The sequence below is a fragment of the Eucalyptus grandis genome, chromosome 8 (assembly GCF_016545825.1).
Source record: "Eucalyptus grandis isolate ANBG69807.140 chromosome 8, ASM1654582v1, whole genome shotgun sequence".
Taxonomy (NCBI): Eukaryota; Viridiplantae; Streptophyta; class Magnoliopsida; order Myrtales; family Myrtaceae; genus Eucalyptus; species Eucalyptus grandis.
This window is the reverse complement of record NC_052619.1, coordinates 51,560,957-51,579,041: the sequence shown is the minus strand read 5'-3', so window position 1 is coordinate 51,579,041 and position 18,085 is coordinate 51,560,957. Positions and strand designations below refer to the sequence as shown.

The following is an 18,085-nucleotide window of genomic DNA, read 5'->3' as shown; positions in this document are numbered from 1 at the left end:
CTCTTGCTCGTTAAATTTTTGTATTGAGTACATAAATACTGATATGTACCTGTATTTTTCAATTTTTTATATTTCAAATTCTTTTCATTTACCTTGCTTGAATTTTTTTGGCAACTTTACAGTGACTTTCTAAATTTACATATGTTAATATTTTTATTTACACTCTTTTATATCGTTATATTCACTGGGAAACTATTTTGGTTCTGTCCTTACTTTTGTTATCAATGTAAGTACATTGTCAATGAGTATGATATACAAAAAGGGGTGAAAAAGAAATGGTGAACTCGTACCGACTCAGGATTGGAAGGAAAAAATACACTCATCGAAGCTAAATCGCCTGGTGCCAATCGTGACCACTAGCTCATACAGCCAGCTGCATTGTCTATTTTCGACAGTCGTGAAGCAACTTTTTATGAGAGCATCTTAATCTCTCTTTCTGCTGGTAACCCACTTCATCAAATACTTTACATAGCCAGCCTGACCACATTTTTTCCCATTACTTTCCTCACTGGCAATGAGTTGAACTGAATGAGTCTGGAAACGTCAAAGGTTTTGGTGGAATGCTAGACTGCTTATCGGAGAAGGACAGTGTTGAACTGGAGGAAGTACCTAAGGCTTGAGGAAGGCTCGTGTGGAGGTTGATACCAGAGCTTTCTTCTTCTTCATGGCTAGTTGGTTCCCATTGCTCCACGAGGGGATGCAAAATATTGACAGTGTGGCCCATGTCAGGTCTCTGGAACGGTTTTTCAGCAGTGCAATGACCAGCCAGCTCAGCAACTTTGATTATACTCTCTAAGGTTTCTTCATCGGGGTCAAGAGTGTGGTCGATAGCTTTCGGGATGTTTTCCTTGTCAATCAGAACTCTACGGAACCAAGTGACCAAGTGCGCCCTCTCATCTGGCATGGTGTTGTCTAATGCTTTTCTACCGGTAATGATCTCCATCAAGACAGCACCAAATGCGTAAACGTCCACCTTTGTAGTTACCCTTCCAGTGGCTGTACGGACAGAAAAAGACCCATACAAAGTTCAATGCAATTTCATCGATAAGGAAAAGAAAAGCCTCTGCTCAGATTTCATGTTAAGAGAAGCTAAAAGCGCCCCAAGAATGGGTAACATAAAGAAGTCACCCTTGGTTTCTAATCAACAATTTGTAGTCAGGCGATTTCACTATCCCCCTAATGTGGATCAGAGCAATTGAATTGACTTAGATATTTTAACAGCAATCACGCACATTTGAGTTAATTAATGCGTGCTGATCAATGAGGTGAAAACATAGATATAAAGTCCACTAGTTTGTCTGCAGGACTCCTATCGATTATTACTACTGAAAGATATCACACTTATGTAATCTCGATGAAAGAAACAATATAGATCAATTTACCTAATGCATATTCGGGAGCTAAATACCCAAAAGTTCCAGCCAACTGTGTCTGCATGGAATACTTCCAATCAGGAACATTTTTAACCAAACCAAAGTCAGCAACTTTGGCTCTCATGTCATCTCCCATCAGTATGTTTACTGGCTTCAAATCCCTATGGATAAATTTTTGTTGGGCTAAACTGTGCAGGTATTCCACTCCTCTAGCAACATCCAAAGCAATGGTCACCCTTTGCTTCCAAGTCAGAGGTGCATCCCCCTTCTCTTGCCACTCAAACAGATGTTGCGCGAGAGTCCCTTGTGGCATATATTCATACACTAAAAGCCTCTCATGACCTTCGATACAATACCCTAAAAGCATGACTAAATGCCTATGCCTCACTTTTGTAAGTACTGCAATCTCAGCTTGGAATCCCTTCATTCCCTTCGTGCCCATTGCCCCAGATTCCATTCTTTTAACAGCAATTTTGGTGCCATCGTGCAACTCCCCTTTGTAAACAACACCAAAACCACCTCTTCCTAAAATGTTCTCTTCACTAAAATTATGAGTCGCTTGTCTAAGGACTTGAATTGAAATTGCAACATTTCCTCCTTCAAAAACAGGGAAATCAATATGGTCCCCACTGCTTTGGCTATGCAATTCACTTGGAAGCCCACCATAACCATTCACACCATTCCCAGCCCCGTTTTTAGCTACTTCCATCCCGATTTCCGGATTGTCTACACTATGAAATTTCCTGTGTCGTCGGTTGATGTAACAGAATTTGTACAAGACAAACAACACCACCACGATGAAAATAAGGACACCTACGACAACCGCAGCAATTACACCACCTGAAAGTGAAGAGCCATTTGACGATCCAGGTCCATCAGCCGAATTCGTCCCTGAACCACCAATTAACGGATTACCAGTAGTAGTCAACTTCACCGAGGCTGGGAAAACCGGTATCGGCCCATTGAGATTATTGTTCGACACATCAAGAACTTGAAGCTGAGTCAGCGTAGTCAAGCTTTCCGGAATAGAGCCAGTAAGATTATTATCGTTCAACAGCAGCGTGCGGAGCAAGGTGAGATTCGCAAATGCGGGCGAGATGGTCCCACTAAACCCCCACTCCGAGAAAGTAACAGAGGTCACATTCTTCCCCTGGCAAGAAATGGCACTCCAGCTGCCCTGGCAAGCATCATTCCCAGTCCAAGAATCCGCCGGCGTGATCGGATACCCCAACGCACTAGCCACCTCAAGCAACGTAGTAACCTGTGGGTCGCAAGGGCCCGGCGCACTGTTGCAAAAGCTATTGGTACCCCCGTAGGTAACGCTAATTCCACTGCTATTACTAGGGACGGGACCCTGCAACTTATTGTTATCCAAGGACACATTCTTCAAGCCGGGGAGTGCAAACAGCGAGGCGGGCACAACCCCAATGAACTGGTTGTACATAAGCTGGAGATCGAACAAATTAGTGCATTGCGAGAGATCGGGGATCGGACCTGTGAACTGGTTGTTCTGGAGCCAGACCTGGGTCAGCTGGGTCATCCCGGCCAACACGCTGATGCCGCCGGAAAGCCCCACCGCCTGGTTGTTGATCCAGAGGTTCTGGATCGATGAAGTGCCGAAGGAGGAGGGGAGGGGCCCGGTGAGGTTGTTGTAGGAGAGACTCAGACTCGTCAGGCTAGGGAAGGTTCCGAGGAAGTCCGGGATCGTGCCGGTGATGTTGGTGTTGTCGGCGTAGAGGACAGTCAGGGACGTCGAGGCGTTGAGCTCCGCCGGGATCTGCCAGGAGGGGAGGTCATGATTTTCGCTGAGGCTGAGGGTCTGGAGGCTGGTGAGGCCCTGGAAGGCGCCGGAGGTGATGGAGGTGAAGTTGTTGCCGTCGAGGTAGATGGACTGGAGGGAGACAAGGCCGGCGAAGGAAGGGACGGCGCCGGAGAGGGAGTTGCTCTGGAGGGAGAGGCTCTGCAGCTGGGAGAGGGAGGAAAGATCCGAGGGGAGGACGCCGGAGAGGGAGGCGGAAGAGAGCTTTATGACGGTGACCCGGGAGGAGGAGTCGCAGCTGACGCCTGTCCACTTGCAGTAGGTCTGGCTCGAGGACCAGTCCGACGGCTTGAGGGCAGCGAGGATCTCGGCCATGACGGCGGAGTCGTCGGCGGAGGCGGCGAGGAAGAGGAAGAGGAGGAGGAGGAGGAGGGGGCCGGAGAGCGGAGGCTCCCGGCTGCCATTGTCGACGGCGTTGCTGTGGGTCGAGAGAGAGAAAGGCGTAAGCAGAGGGGGTGGGATGCGCGGAGAAGGAAACAGAGGAAGTCGCGGTCGTTCTCTGTTTGTTCTCCTACGAGGCGAGAGAGAAAAACCCAGCAAATTCAAGTGTCGAGAAGACTTTTTGAGCGGGAGTGTTCCGCGTTTGTTGACCATTGACCTGTCTATCCTTTTTCTGCCAACGAGCCGAGCTGGGCCGACAGAACTAGCCTCTCCATTTTTCAGCGGGTCCCTCACAAGACGCGTGTCGACATCTTAGTGGTAAATACACACCATGTCAGCAGCAAATGACGTGGCGCGCAGATAGCACTGAATATTTTCTCGAGGGAGAGAAAGTGAGAAACAGGTCTTATGAACAGGCGCTATCACAGCAAACGGTGAGAAGGACGCGAGGGAGAGCGGCATCGCCGGGGAAATTGGGGTCCAACATAGGAAACACGTGGATGCACAGTACACGTCAGCGAATCTCAGTCTCCATTTTTCTTATTATTATTATATATATATATATATATATATGGTAATTGATATATATTTTTTAATTTACCCCATTTTATCGTTCCTTGCTCCCTACTCCCCGAGAAGCCGCATCTGTACCCTCCGATGCTTGAAGAAGTACTCAAAAAGAATTTTGATTTCAACCTTCTCAATATTATATTATAACAAGTTATGTATTAATTTTTTTTCAAAACAGTATTTTATTGATGAGCTTGAGAATTTTGCCTTTTTTGTAGGCACCCTTGCCTCTCTCCCTCCCATTAAATTTGAGAAATTGGGGAAACAAAAGAGGAAATCACTGATAAGAAATTCTAGAAGAATCCGAAATCCGCGATGATTAGGAGGATGAGATGAATTTGCAAGTAATGTGGAAAGGAGGAAGTATAATGCGAAACTTAGTGGCCAAGAATGGTCCGTTAGTCAAAATAAGAGAATATTCAATTTTGATGCTTTTCTTTTTTCTTACGCTCTCAATTTTTATATAATTAGATTTTAAATTCTTTTAAGAGCTAAATTGCATTTTTGCCTTTTATTTGCGCGTGGGTTGGTGTTATGTGAGAAATTAAAGGTATGATTGCTCCGGTCAATTTTTAATTATAATTTATATTTTTAAGTTTTTAAAAATTTCTTTCTTAATTTTTTAAGAATTTCAGATTTACCCCTTAAATTTTTGTTGGTTGCCAAAAAAAAAAGTTGATGTGCCTAATAATAAAATAGGGTATGAAAAATGGTAAATCTATCGCTACGAATCTATCTAATGAAGAACTAATTCCCTATAAAAAAAAATCAAAATCTCAACTTTAGATCTAGTTCCAATTCTTTCTTAATTTTTTTGTCTAGAAAAAAATCTAAAACTTTAGATCCATTCCAAATTTGTCCCCAACTTTTATTTGACTGAAAAACTCAAGTTTAAATTCAATCTCAAATCTATTTCATACATTTTATCTTTATCTAAGAGAAAATCATCAAAAATCAAATCAATTTTGACTTTCATATTCTATAATAGTTTTATTTTGGAGATAACTTTTCATGTCACCTTCCTAACGTGGATCTCTTATCAATGTGTAAATGCCATGTTAAGTAGGGATTGCACCATGAGTCTAGATTTGAAAATAAATTGAAAGTTGGTGATTTTTTTAGACAAAACAAAATTCGGGTTTTGGGGTATTTTCTTAGACAAAAAAAAATTGAGGCAAATTCAGGATTGAAACTAAAGTTTGGGCTTTTTTTAGACAAAAAAAAAAATTGGAACAAAATTAAGATTAGACTTAAAGTTGGAAATTTTTTAGGAAATTAGATCATTTAATCAAGAAAAAAAATCATAGACAAGAAAAAGATAAATACGAATTCATTGAGTTGATAGGGATAACTGGAGAAAATAATGCATGATTTACTTTTTTTGGCTCTCTCGAGGCACCATGGAGCTTCTTCTTCTTCTTCTTTAACTGAAGAAAATAATGCATGATTCACTTTCTTTTGCTCTCTCGAGGCACCATGGAGCTTCTTCTTCTTCTTCTTCTTCATCATCATCAAATGATATTGAAAATTTTACAAAAATCCTAAATAGGAGGATGAGACCGATTTGCAGGGAGGGTAGGGGAGAGGAGGAGGAATTAAAAAGTATTATGCGAAACTTGGTGACCAAGGAGGTGTTATATTTAGTCAAAAAGGAGATAAAGAAGGAAGAACGTGAAGGAGGGGTTGGAAAATGACCGTGCGCTTGACGTGTCCGCGTCGTTGGTCACAAGGACGTGTTGTTGCTAGTCAAGATTAAGGTGATTGTCGTACAGAAAGCAAGGGGGGATTCCATGTCGGTGTTTCTTTTTCTTGGAAAATTGGTGTTCGATCTCATCCTTATTGGTATTCACACTCTTTTGGTCAAGCTCCTAAACAGGAACGAGGACAAAAAGCAACATGAAATTGGAGATCAAACTAAATTTTGAAGGAGGGAGGAGGAGATCGATCACTCATAGAATTTGCAATTAAGGTTTCCCTTTTATCTATTTTGTGAAAAGTAAATAATTCAAAAAAATTAATGAGAACAAGAAATATTTTCATCGCTCACAAATAAAATTAGATATGAATAATTATCGATAATGAAAACATATTTTATTAGCTGATTATTTGGAGTGCTCAATTTTAGGAACGTGTTTTTTGAATCATTCATTTTTCACAAATAAAAGAATCTTATAGACATCTAAAGACAAATCATATTCATCTCATCCTAGCATAACCTGTAAGCACTTTGGGTGTATTTATACTCATTGATGTCCTTTCCTGATGGAGCTCTGCACAACTAGTTGCGTTGCCTATTTCTCCAATTCAGTGGCGATCAATCACTGGGGTTTGCCCCAGTGGCTACCCTTTTAACATGAAAGGAGGAGGTGGGGGGTTCAAATCCCTATCTTCTCGAGGGTTGGGGTGGAGACGATTTAGTTTTAGGAATGGGTTTCGATTCCCATGCTCTGCAATGAGGCAGAGTAAAAGTCTGAGAGTGAGAGTTAGAATAGAGATAGAGTAAGACTGACAAAAAAAAAAAAATAGTGGCGACCCATTAATATTTTAATATGCATTAGCACGAGATTTTCACCAATTAATATACAACTCCCTGAAAAGAAATATTACTTTCTACAAAAGGCATATTGGCCCTAATCCCAAACATCAATTCATTATGGGGGCATTCGTATGGTGTTGAAGAACGAATCTCCGGATCGCAATTTATCGTAAATATTTATTATTCTTTCATAATTTTTACACAAGATATTGAAACACGCCAAAAATTTAAAAGGGTTAACGATCGATGGTGAAAATCACTCCTCTCTATCCATATGGCCATCATTGGATTTGCTTCCCAAGAATCTTTTGAAACCTCTTTCATTATAAACCGAAATCCATATGCCTAACTAGCATTTGGAACAAATTTCCGATAATAACTTTAGTCGCAAAAAAAACATTCTAACTAGAGATGAGCATAGTCCAAATAGCCAATTCCTACGTTGGAATCAGAAACTATCCACTAAAGACCGATTTTGAAAACTTGGAACAAGGAACCGCTCGTTGATTCCATAGATCCACCCAAGAATTGATTCTCAATCCCTACAAAGTTGCATTTATTAATTTATATCATGACAAACCTAGTTTCTATTTAGAGCACCAAACCTTATTCGGCCTTAAATTCAAGTTGAATTGTGAGCTATTGATTTTGAGTAGGGATTGGGAAATATAGAGCAGAACCAATAGACAATACTCGTTAAGTAGGAACTCAATGTCGTTAAAGGTCATGATGTGGTCTTCTTAGGGTTTTCTGACATCAAGAACATGTGGAGAATTAGACTCTACGTTAGAAGTCCTAACCTCCAAAGAAATTAAAAAATTAATCACTTGATCCATTTTTTTTCAACATCAACTAATTTAATCAAGGAAATGGCTAATGAGAGACCTAATTATTGAATTTCATATTATGACAATAAAGCACCGCAACATTTATGGACATCTCCAACTGATTCTCTCCTTTCTCTTCATTTGTCTATTTTGTTTTGGCTAAGAAAGTATGTAAATAGATTATTAGAATGAAGAAAAAAAGTAAGAGATTAATCCTATTACACACTCAAAAGATAAAATTAGTCAATAATATCCAACAAATATATATTGGTTAAAAAAGTAGAAAATAATTAAGTAATTGAGATATAATATCCTTTTTTTTTTTAATATATATACATACCGGTCTAATCCAAGTAGGCGATTCCATGCATGTAATCGAGAACCAAATCAATACTCACTTGTTTTATTAAATTGGAACTAGGAACCAGACTAGTTCCCACGGGAACTACCGGTTTTGTGCTAGTCTAGTCTAGTTTCATGCGATTCCCAAGTCTTTTGATCCATCTGTTTTCAACATCAACTAATTTAATTATACTCTTAAAATGAGTCATTGGCTCTTAATTTTGTATCATGACAACGAAGTGCCACAATATTTATGAACATCTTGAATAGGTCCTCTCCTTCTTCTTTTTTGTTTGTTTTGTTTTTGCTAAGAAAGCAAGTAAATAGATTATTAGAATGAAAAAAAAAAAAATGGGGTACATACTCGAGAGACTTGGTAAAAAAAAAAAACTACAAAATAATTAAATAATGAAAATAATTTTAAAAATTAAATATACTTGTCAAGTTCAAGCAGGAATTGGATTAGTACTCACCAATTTCATTAGGTTGAAACCAGGACCTGGACTAGTCCTCATGGGAACTGCCAGTTTTGTACTAGTCCGGCCTGATTTTGTGCCGTTTAGATGATTTCCGATTTCTTAACACACCTCTAATTGTGACTTTTATAAAGTATATTGTAAATACCTCACAGTTATGGCTACTTTAAAATTTCAGCACCCTTTGATGACTTTCTAGGAAGCCACCGCAGCCAACATTGAAGTGCTACGATTTATAAAATATGCATTTCATAACCACAAAAAGCCACGTCATCTTATACATTTTTACCAAACTGGCTCTACTAATTTTGAAAGGGGAAGACCAAGAACAGAGAGTCAACGTCAAGTCTTCGGACATTAATTATTGCCGACGATACCTAATCCACGGCAGGTGGTCCTGGTAACGCAAACTAGAAAAACTCACTCTTTGCACGGATATTGTGAAAAAGCATAATATAACATGTGTTTTTCTTTTTTATCTTTTGTACAATTTATTTTCGATTTGCTTTTAATCCGACTTTTATATGGATATTTCCTTTTTACTTTCTCTTGTTCATTAAATTTTTGCATCGAGTACATAAATACTGATGCGTACCTGTATTTTTCAATCTTTTTTCATTTCAAATTCTTTTCATTTACCTTGCTTGAAATTTTTTTTGCAACTTTACAGTGACTTTCTACATTTATATATGTTAATATTTTTATTTAGACTCTTTTATATTGTTGCATCGATTTCACTGGCAAATTATTTTGGTTATGTCCTTACTTTTGTTATCAATGTAAGTATAGTGTCAATAAGGTTATGAAATTTTAGCAAAATAAAAAGGTAAAGTGAAAGTTTATAGAACCATGGAGTTATGGTTTTAAAAGGAGAAACAATAAATGCAAATGGATTTGTTTTGAATATTGATTATAGTAAAAAAATTTGTGCTTCAAGGTATTGAATAAGATTTGCCACACTCAACTTGAACTATGGCCAAGTGAGAAACTTGAACCAGATAAAGAAGCTTAGTATCCCCAAAGCTTAATTTTTTTTTTTATTAGAGCAATACAAGTATTCTTTTTAAGGAGAAATATTGTACAAATTATTTATTTTTTTACGAAACAAACATAGTTTAAATAGACTTAAAAAATCATAATCATCTTATCCTGGCATAATTTCTTCTCTATTATAACCCTATGACCTTAAAAATAAAAATACAACTATAATAGTTCAATATCAATGGACATCCATCCACATCATGCTCTCCAAAAGAGTGATCTACAATTCGACACAATCGATATTTATTATAAGACAAATAATAACGATTTGAATACTAAATAATAGATATTTTGATAACTTGAAAAGATTGATATGAACGTCATCCTATTCCGTAATATATCTTATTAGTTCTACAATTATCCTACTTTTGCACGTCAAATTGTATTTTGGATTCTTATTAAAAATTATTCAAATCGCACTTTTCCTTCCGTGTTAATTTTTTTTTTCATCTTTTTACATATTAGTTGGTGGCCTTTTTGTTAATAGACAAAAGCCCATCAATATCCTTTCCTGATGTAACTCTGCCCAACTAGCTTGCTGCGTTGCCAATTTTCCAATTGAAGCGATCCTTTGATATTTTCACCAATTAATATACAAATCCTGAAAGATAAAATTTTAATAGACAAAAAGCCCATCAATATCCTTTCCTGATGTTACTCTGCCCAACTAGCTTGCTGCGTTGCCAATTTTCCAATTGAAGCGATCCTTTGATATTTTAATATGCATCAGCTTGATATTTTCACCAATTAATATACAAATCCTGAAAAATAAAATTTTATTTTCTAGAAAAAGACAAGTTGGACCTAAATCAATAAAGAAAAAGATACTATTATAAATGTCAATTCATTTTTGGGCACTTGTATGGTTTCGAAGGATGAAACTCCATATTGCAATTTATTGAAATTATTTTTTCCATTATTTTTATTTAAAATATTGTAACACACAAAAATTTAAAATGGTTTGTGATTAATGGCGAGATTTACTCTCTTTTCTCTCCAACCCTATGAAAAATTAGGGAAATGCTTTCGAAGAATCTTTAGAAATCCCTTGTTACAATCCAAAATGCATATGCCTATTATCCCTTTCAACAGCTTTCCTACAGTAATTTCAGCTGTTGAAAGGAGCATTGCGACTTTCGTAAATTTTTTGGTCAACACCTCACAGCTACAACTATGACTACTTTAAAATTTCAGCAGCTTATAATAACTTTATAGGAATTAGGAAGCTACTACAATTTATAAAATATGCATTTCAAAAAAAAAAAAAAAAAAAAGCCACCTCATTTTATAACACACCATAACTACGTTTGTACCAATCTGGCTCTACTAATTTTGAAAGAGAAAGTGCCAAAACAGAGAGTCAACGTCTAGTCTTCGGGTATTAATTATTCCTGACTGGGCCTGGACCACAGATTGCAAAATGAAGCTGGCTCATCGCAGTTTTGCGCGTTGGATAAACAAGCTAGCAGATTGGGTGGTAAAAGCCCCACGTCCAGAATTGCCTATTTCATCCCCGGAACTTATGTTGGATAATTATATCGGGTAAAAGTCACCTATACCACATTTATTCTAAGCTTTTCTTCGTGACAAAAAAAGCTCCAAACTAAACTAATGTGACACATTTACCCCAAACTTATACAGTGTGACATCTTTATTTCAAATTTATTTTTTGTGACAGCAAAAACCTCAAGCCTTTACTTGTGTGACGAATTTATCCAAAAAATTTGGTATCTCAAAAAAAGGTTCGAGATTTTTGGCTTCAAAAAAAAAAGTTTGGAGTAAATATGATGCATGAGTAAATGTTTGGGATTTTTTGTATCACAGAAAAAAAAAATTGAGTTAAATATGTCACAGTAGGCAAAGTTTTGAGTTTTTGGCGTCATAAAAAATAATTTAGATTAAATGTGTCATTATAAGCAAAGTTTGGGATTTTTTGTAGTTTTTTCCCTTATATTTTCACAAACCTAGCTTAAGTTGATAAAATTTCTGTTTTTTAGACAAAAATATTTTTTGTTGCAGACTAGGAAAACCAACTCTTTGCTCAGGCATTGAGAAAAAAACAGAATAAAATTATTGTCCTTTTCTTGCATCGTGCTTTTATTATTGTTCTCTTGTTCCTTAAATTTAAGAGAAGATAGCATAAATGATCCACAAATTTTTGTCTCGATCTGCAATGTTGTCCTTAAACTTTTAATTTATTCAATATAATTCTCGAATTGTTGGTAAGTATTCAATGCCGTCTTTAGGCTTGCTCAAAAGGCAAACCAAATGTTATTTTGATGACGTAGATTACTATATGTTGAGTTGAATTTTTAGAAATGATGATTCAATCTATCTATCATTTTACCCATCTACTTTAAACAAGGAAAAAATTTAAGCATTAACACATCCATTGTTATTTGATGATATGGATTATTTTATCCGAATTAAGATGAATATCTTATGTGGATAATTCATAAATAACTTTTTTTTTTGCCCACCATTCAAACCTAAAAGATTGGAAGCTACATCACTATTCTAGGAATTAGATTGAATACATGTAGATAGTTCAAGGATCATATTGTATATTGAAACAAAATTCATAAACTATTTATGTCATTTTTCTTTGAATTTTTTAATCAAGTGCATAAATATTGCAATGCACCTATGTTTTTCAATTTTTTTTTTCATTTAAATGAGTTTTATTTGGAGAGAGTCCCGACAGGGCTCTCTGCTTCATTTATAAACACAGACAGGATATAATAAAGTCAGCGGGGCACTTCCAAAAAGCTTCCATTAGACCTTGATTTTACTCAAATTATCTAATAAATGTTTTTGGAGGTAGAACTCACTGATTTGTCAAACCCATTATGACTAATCCCCGCCATATCTCATTAAACAACAGTTTAGATTAAATAAAATACAAGCTAGAAATGAAATAGTATTTCTTTATACTTCGGTTAAAATATTTTTACAACTTTGCCATGAATTTCCAAATTTAGATGGATTGATTTTTTCTATTTAAATTTTTTTATATCATTGTATTGACCCCATTGACAAAATGTTCTGGCTCTGTATTTGCCTAAAATCAATATAGATATACTGTTGATGGGGTCATAAGATTTTACCACAATTAAAAAGTACAAGCTTACACAATCATGACTGAGTATTAAAATTGTGATGGAATCATGTTTTTAAATGGAGAAATGATAAATGTAAATTACATATTGTATGTTGATTTTAGCAAGAACTTTTGTGCTTCAAGTAATATAAAATAAAATTTGCACTCTACTTGAACTAGGTACATGGCCAAGTAAAAAACTTGAGCCAGAGAGAGAAGTTCAGTATCTCCATAGCTTCATTTTCTTGATTGAAAGTTTTGTGAACTATGATTCAGCTACAATAAATCACATGTGACCCCAAACATTTCTTGACATTCAAGACTCGATCAAATCTATTAGAGTTAGGTCTCTTCTCGAATCACAATTAATACTGACATCCTTTCATCCTTGCTAGAAAAAGAGTTCAACCAAAAAAGGAAGTGTGGAAATGTGGAAATTGAAAGCTTATAGCGTTGTTGAATTTATTGAGTTCCTTTTTCTGCTAGAGAAGGAAAGAACATTCCACGTGGAATGAATCGATTCTATCCTCAAATTTAACCTTTTCAACGAAGTGGAAGATAAACGAACATCAATTCTCGTGTTCTTGACATTACATTTTAGTTTGATATATGGGGAAAACAGTCAAATTAATCCATCTTCTTTGCCCAAGAACTAGACATATTGCCAACAGATGCTCTTTCATAAACGTGAGCTGCAATTGGGCCTACAAAAGTTAACAGTTCTTGCAAACCAGGCTGCTTTATAATCACCAAGGATCAGCAAGGAATGAACTTCTTTTGCAGCGCCTTCTCCGTCTTGTCTTTTTACGATCGTTCTTCCTTAAGACGACTAGCGACACTTTTCATTGTCACAAATTATATCAACCGATCCGGATCTAGAGTTACCATCTAATGATATAACAGAGGACCCGTTACCATAACGCTGAACTGCACAAGAACTAACCACTAGGACCTTAGGACTGATCAAAGACTATTCGATTGCATCGATTAAACATGTCCTATTAAGTCCGGTGTACATGCAACATCTTGAAGCTGCATCTTCTAAAGGAGAGACGGATGTGCATGTACGACAACTGCCGATCAAAGACTATTCGATCCCACTGCTCTATTTAGCGCGCGGCTTGTCGACAATAAACATTTTATTAATATGGCAAACTGTCGAAGTCATAACGCACATCATATTACTCACATACAAACCCCTCGTAGATCAAGCTCGGAAACATCCACTCAGAAAAAAAAGAAGAGGAGAACGGCTTCAAACGAGTCATAGATAACGAGACTACTATAAAGCAACTTTCAGGCTCTACGACAGACATCACCATCACAGACCCATCCTTCTTTGGCATCTCCTTCTTTCTTTGCCTCCTCCTCAGCTGCTTCATCGTCTTCATCTAACTCGTTTTCAGTTGCTTTCTCTTCTTTAACAGCACATTTTGGGTGGAGATCAAAGTCACACTCCTCGCAATAATATGACCACCCCTCCCCCTCTTCATCGCAGCCATCACAAGTGTACCGTCTCCTCTGAGCCGGAACGAGCTCGTGCTCTTCATGCAAAGGATGCTTCAACTTCTCTGGCCAGCCTTTTATACTTTCCTTGAACTTTTCCTCAAACTTCTTGAGATGTTCGGCAGTAAAAGGATAAGCATCAGCCCCGTGGTCCATTATAAGATCCCTTGCTTTGTTAGTCACCGTCCGGCCCGTTGGACCTATGGCTACAAGCATGGGGATGCCCCGGACCTTGAATTTGCGACTCAGGGATTTCTTCCTCTCGTCACCAAAAGGGAGCGCCAGCCACGGCATCTGAGCAAAATAATCATCAAAGGCAGTTTGGTCCTTGTCACTGGAGATGAAGATAACCTCCAAGGCATTGCCGGCAGCCTTGATCTTTTCGTATGCCTCTGTAAGCACCGGCAGGAATGCACGGCAAGGAGGGCACCAGTGTGCCGAGAAGTACAGGAGGACAGTCTTCCCTACCAAGTCTGGTACTGGAATCTGCAATCGAAGTTAAGGAACAACCTTTTAGATGAACCACCAATTGATGGAGAAGGCACGTGAAAACTACATATATGGAAAGGATTTTCCTAGCTATAAACCCGGTTTCAATCCTTTCCTCAAGTCAAGTAACCTGAGGGACAACTATATATGGGGCCCCAGTGTAGACATTAAAAATTTCTGAGTCATTAGCTTCTAAGAGAAAAAACAAATTTACCTTGGTTCCTTCCTTTCCAATGACGAAATCCAGATCCCCTGAAACCAAGATTGACTCCAAGGTCTGAGATTCTTCCTTTTTCTTTTCTATCTCTGCGAGCTCTGCAAACTTTTCTGGAGTGAATGGGTAAGCCGCAACACCATGCTCTTCGACAGTTTCGGCAACATTGGGATGGACAGTCTTCCCATCCTGGCCAATAATGACCAGAGTGGGTAGGACCGACAGCTCAAAGTACCTAACCAACTTCTCACATTTCTTGTCTTTGAATGGTAATGAAAGCCATGGCATGCTTCCAAAGGATTGGTTGAATGATGCTTCATCATCATCGAGAGGTATCTGAACAATCTCAAAACTTTCTTTGGCCTTTAATGTCTTATAAACCTCAAGTAATTTCGGCGTGAAATCAACGCATGATTTGTACGTGGACAACGAGAAGTACAGACCCACAGTTTTCCCTTCAAGCTCAGAAACAGAAACCTAGTTTGGCCACAGAACTAGATTAGTAAAAAGAGGATGGAAAACTACATCATAAGCACATGCGACCATCATTTTCAAATGCATCAAAGATCCCTTTAGGTTTACCTTCTTCCCATCAGACGAAACTACGAAGTCACGAGTTTTAATGACCAAAAGCGAGGTCAATGATTGATTTCTCCTAGCAGCTTCTTCCTGGTCTTTCAACTCTTTGATGCGTTCTGGAGTGAAAGGATGACCCTCCACTCCATACTCGCGGATGATCTCCACTCCACTATCTGTTAAGACTGTACCTGTGCCATCAAGAACAACAAGGTGGGGTATTCCCCTGACCTTAAACAATTCATCCAAGTTATCGCGCTTCTCTGAGTCGGAAAATGGTATTGCAAGCCATGGCATCTTGGAAAAGTATCCACTGAAGGCCTCCTCATCCTCATCTGCCGAGATAAAAATGATTTCCAGGTCACCTCTTGGGGCAAGTTCATTGTACACCTCCGCCAGAATCGGGGTGAACCGGTGGCACGGACCACACCACGACGCGGAGAAGTACAAGCCGATCTTCTTCCCCTTCAAGCTATCGACCTTAACCTGATATAGGACAAAAAGATTCCTAATTTGAGTTCTTTCAACAGCAATCAGCAAGCAAGGCATACTAGATCACTTGACCACCACACAAAGATCCTGAAAATGCTCAAGATACATCCAAATGCCAACTGGAGAAGCACTTCCCTTAAGCGCTACTCATTAATTCGCAAGCAAATCAACAATCTCACCGACCAAAACAAGTATACCATATTCTAGGTGTGAGCATTTACACTAACGAGCATTAAACTTCATAGTATCACGAAATTCATATCTACTGTATCCCCGGGACTCTAAGTATATATATATATATATATATATATATATATATATATATATATATATATATATATATATATATATATTATACTTAAAAACTAATGCATCAATTACCAATCATCTAGTCTCTGAAGGAAACAAATGGCTAGCACTCGAAAAATTAGCTTATCTGGAACTAAATTCCCCAGCTTAGTCCGACGGCTTGGTAATCAGAGACTCCCAGCAAAGAACCAAACGGAAAGAACATCGGCATCTAAACTTAAAAGGCGCACGAACTCATCTTCCAATCCGGCAAGATAAGCCCCAACCAAGAATCAGATCAGCAAATGCTCTCGACCCCCACCCTCCCCCAGTTTGAAATTCAAGAACCGATCACCACAAGGCCAAGAATTTCTCGCACGAAACTGGGTAGTCAGCGAAACAACGAGAACTTCCACAAGGACGCCAACCAACCCACAAAATTCTTTTCTTTCTCCCCTCTTCCAAAGGGAAAGAGCAAAAGTGAAAGAAGAGAACCGAGTATCACCTGATCGCCGTTGTTCCGGATGAGGAAGTCCCTGTCCGGAGAAGACAAGAGGGACTGCACATCGTGAGAAGAAGCCCCGCCTTCGACAACTTCCGCCATTCTCGTCGCCTTCGCTGCAGCGTTCTGGTGTCCTTGCAGAGCGTGCTTGAGAAATCCTCCTATGGCGGGCTTCTGCACCTTGCTCCTGTTTATATAGACAGAAAAACTCAGGCAGGCAGGTCTTTTTTTTTATAATTAAATTATCACCGAAATTAACTCTTTAATTTTTCCTTTTTTTTTTTTTTTTGGGGTTCTGGATTGTTCCTTGGACTTTCGTGGGGCGCAAGGATGGCATCTCGGGAGATGGGCTCCAACGTTGGTACGCGTCCACGTCAGCATATTAATTGTCTTCTTTTTCCTTACTTCGATTTTTTTTATCTTATTTAGCCCTTTTGCCATTTTATGCTTCCTCCTCCCCCAAGAAATCTCCGCTGTAGAAGTCCGCAAAGAATCATTTATTTTTACCCTCTCGATATTATAAAATGTTAAATCTTAATTTTTTTGTATTTCATTCAATACTTTAGATTTTGTCTTTTCATTGGCACGTGGGGGCGGTGGGTGAATATATCTCTACAGGGTGCGTGGTTTCGTTCATTTTCGCTTTTTTTAAGGCGAACGAAACAAAAAAAAAAGTGTTTCTTAACAGTTTTCGGAAAAAAAACGCGTTTGGTAAGTGTAAAAAAAAAACTGTTCTTGGAATAAAAAAAGAAAGAAATATGTTTAGTGAAGAATCGTCAATTTTGTTCTTAGAATAGAAAAAGAAGAAACACGTTTGGTAAACGACAAAACAATTTCTGTTTTTTTGATAAAGTTTAAAATTGATATTAAATTGTCATTCTTATGAAATGCTCATTAATTTTATTTTGTTCATGGTTAGTGAAGACAAACATTTTTAGCATGATCATATGGCATATTTCGTATAAAATTTTGTAATTAAAGTTTGTATCTAGTAAATTCAAGTACAACCACGCTGCACCCCGACTTTAGCTAACCCCCTTGGTGGTGAAATCGTCCTTCAACGCCCTCGCCACGTGCTTCACCAGCCTGTCCATTCCACATCACCATGAGCAACAAAATAACAATAGAAGGAAACCACATCACAGCCTATTCATTCAAAATCACCAGCCCACATCCCACCTCGCTAGAGCTGCGGAAGAAGGCCTTGCACTGGCTTGGCTCGAGCGGCTGCTGCGGCAGTTCTACTGAGCTGCTCGAGCAAAGAAGCAGGCTCGCTCGGCGGCTCTAGGCTCTTGCTCGGCGAGGGCGAAACTGCGGCTCGAGCTGAGCTGCAGCTGAAGGTTGAGTTGCGGCTCGCTCGCTCGAGCTCCCTCCAAGAACACTCGAGCTCGAGCTGCGAGCGGCTCGAGCTCGCTGCGCGGCTCTTGCTCGGCGGCTCGAGCCGCCGCAGCTCGCTGGAGTCGAGCCGCGGCTCGCTCGAGCTACCGCTCCCCGAGCTGCAGAACTCGAGCTCGCAGCGGCTCGAGCTCGAGCTCATGTTGCTCGAGCTCGAG

General features: G+C 38.7%; 2 protein-coding genes across 2 annotated transcripts; both read right to left on the bottom strand.

The window, feature by feature from the left end:
- Positions 1 to 308: 308 nt before the first annotated feature.
- On the bottom strand, positions 309 to 3,996 carry LOC104417058 (receptor-like kinase TMK4). The gene is made up of 2 exons (XM_010028381.3): positions 1,383 to 3,996; positions 309 to 996 (listed from the first exon to the last, which is right to left on the bottom strand). Exons 1-2 carry the CDS (start codon positions 3,784 to 3,786, stop codon positions 506 to 508), a joined length of 2,895 nt encoding a protein of 964 aa, XP_010026683.3. The 5' UTR covers positions 3,787 to 3,996; the 3' UTR covers positions 309 to 505.
- Positions 3,997 to 13,586: 9,590 nt separating this feature from the next.
- On the bottom strand, positions 13,587 to 16,723 carry LOC120287621 (probable nucleoredoxin 1). Its single transcript, XM_039300618.1, has 4 exons — positions 16,536 to 16,723; positions 15,257 to 15,736; positions 14,675 to 15,151; positions 13,587 to 14,457 (listed from the first exon to the last, which is right to left on the bottom strand). Exons 1-4 carry the CDS (start codon positions 16,632 to 16,634, stop codon positions 13,762 to 13,764), a joined length of 1,752 nt encoding a protein of 583 aa, XP_039156552.1. The 5' UTR covers positions 16,635 to 16,723; the 3' UTR covers positions 13,587 to 13,761.
- Positions 16,724 to 18,085: the final 1,362 nt, after the last annotated feature.

What these genes read in the sequence shown, in the direction of transcription:
- LOC104417058 (XM_010028381.3), bottom strand. Translation starts at nt 3,786, where the DNA reads ATGGTCAACAAACGCGGAACACTCCCGCTCAAAAAGTCTTCTCGACAC. An exon ending in AGCTCCCGAATATGCATTAG is followed by an intron (nt 997 to 1,382) that starts GTAAATTGATCT and finishes CTGTCCGTACAG; the next exon opens with CCACTGGAAGGGTAACTACA.
- LOC120287621 (XM_039300618.1), bottom strand. Translation starts at nt 16,634, where the DNA reads ATGGCGGAAGTTGTCGAAGGCGGGGCTTCTTCTCACGATGTGCAGTCC. An exon ending in TTTCGTCTGATGGGAAGAAG is followed by an intron (nt 15,152 to 15,256) that starts GTAAACCTAAAG and finishes TGGCCAAACTAG; the next exon opens with GTTTCTGTTTCTGAGCTTGA. An exon ending in TTGGAAAGGAAGGAACCAAG is followed by an intron (nt 14,458 to 14,674) that starts GTAAATTTGTTT and finishes CTTCGATTGCAG; the next exon opens with ATTCCAGTACCAGACTTGGT.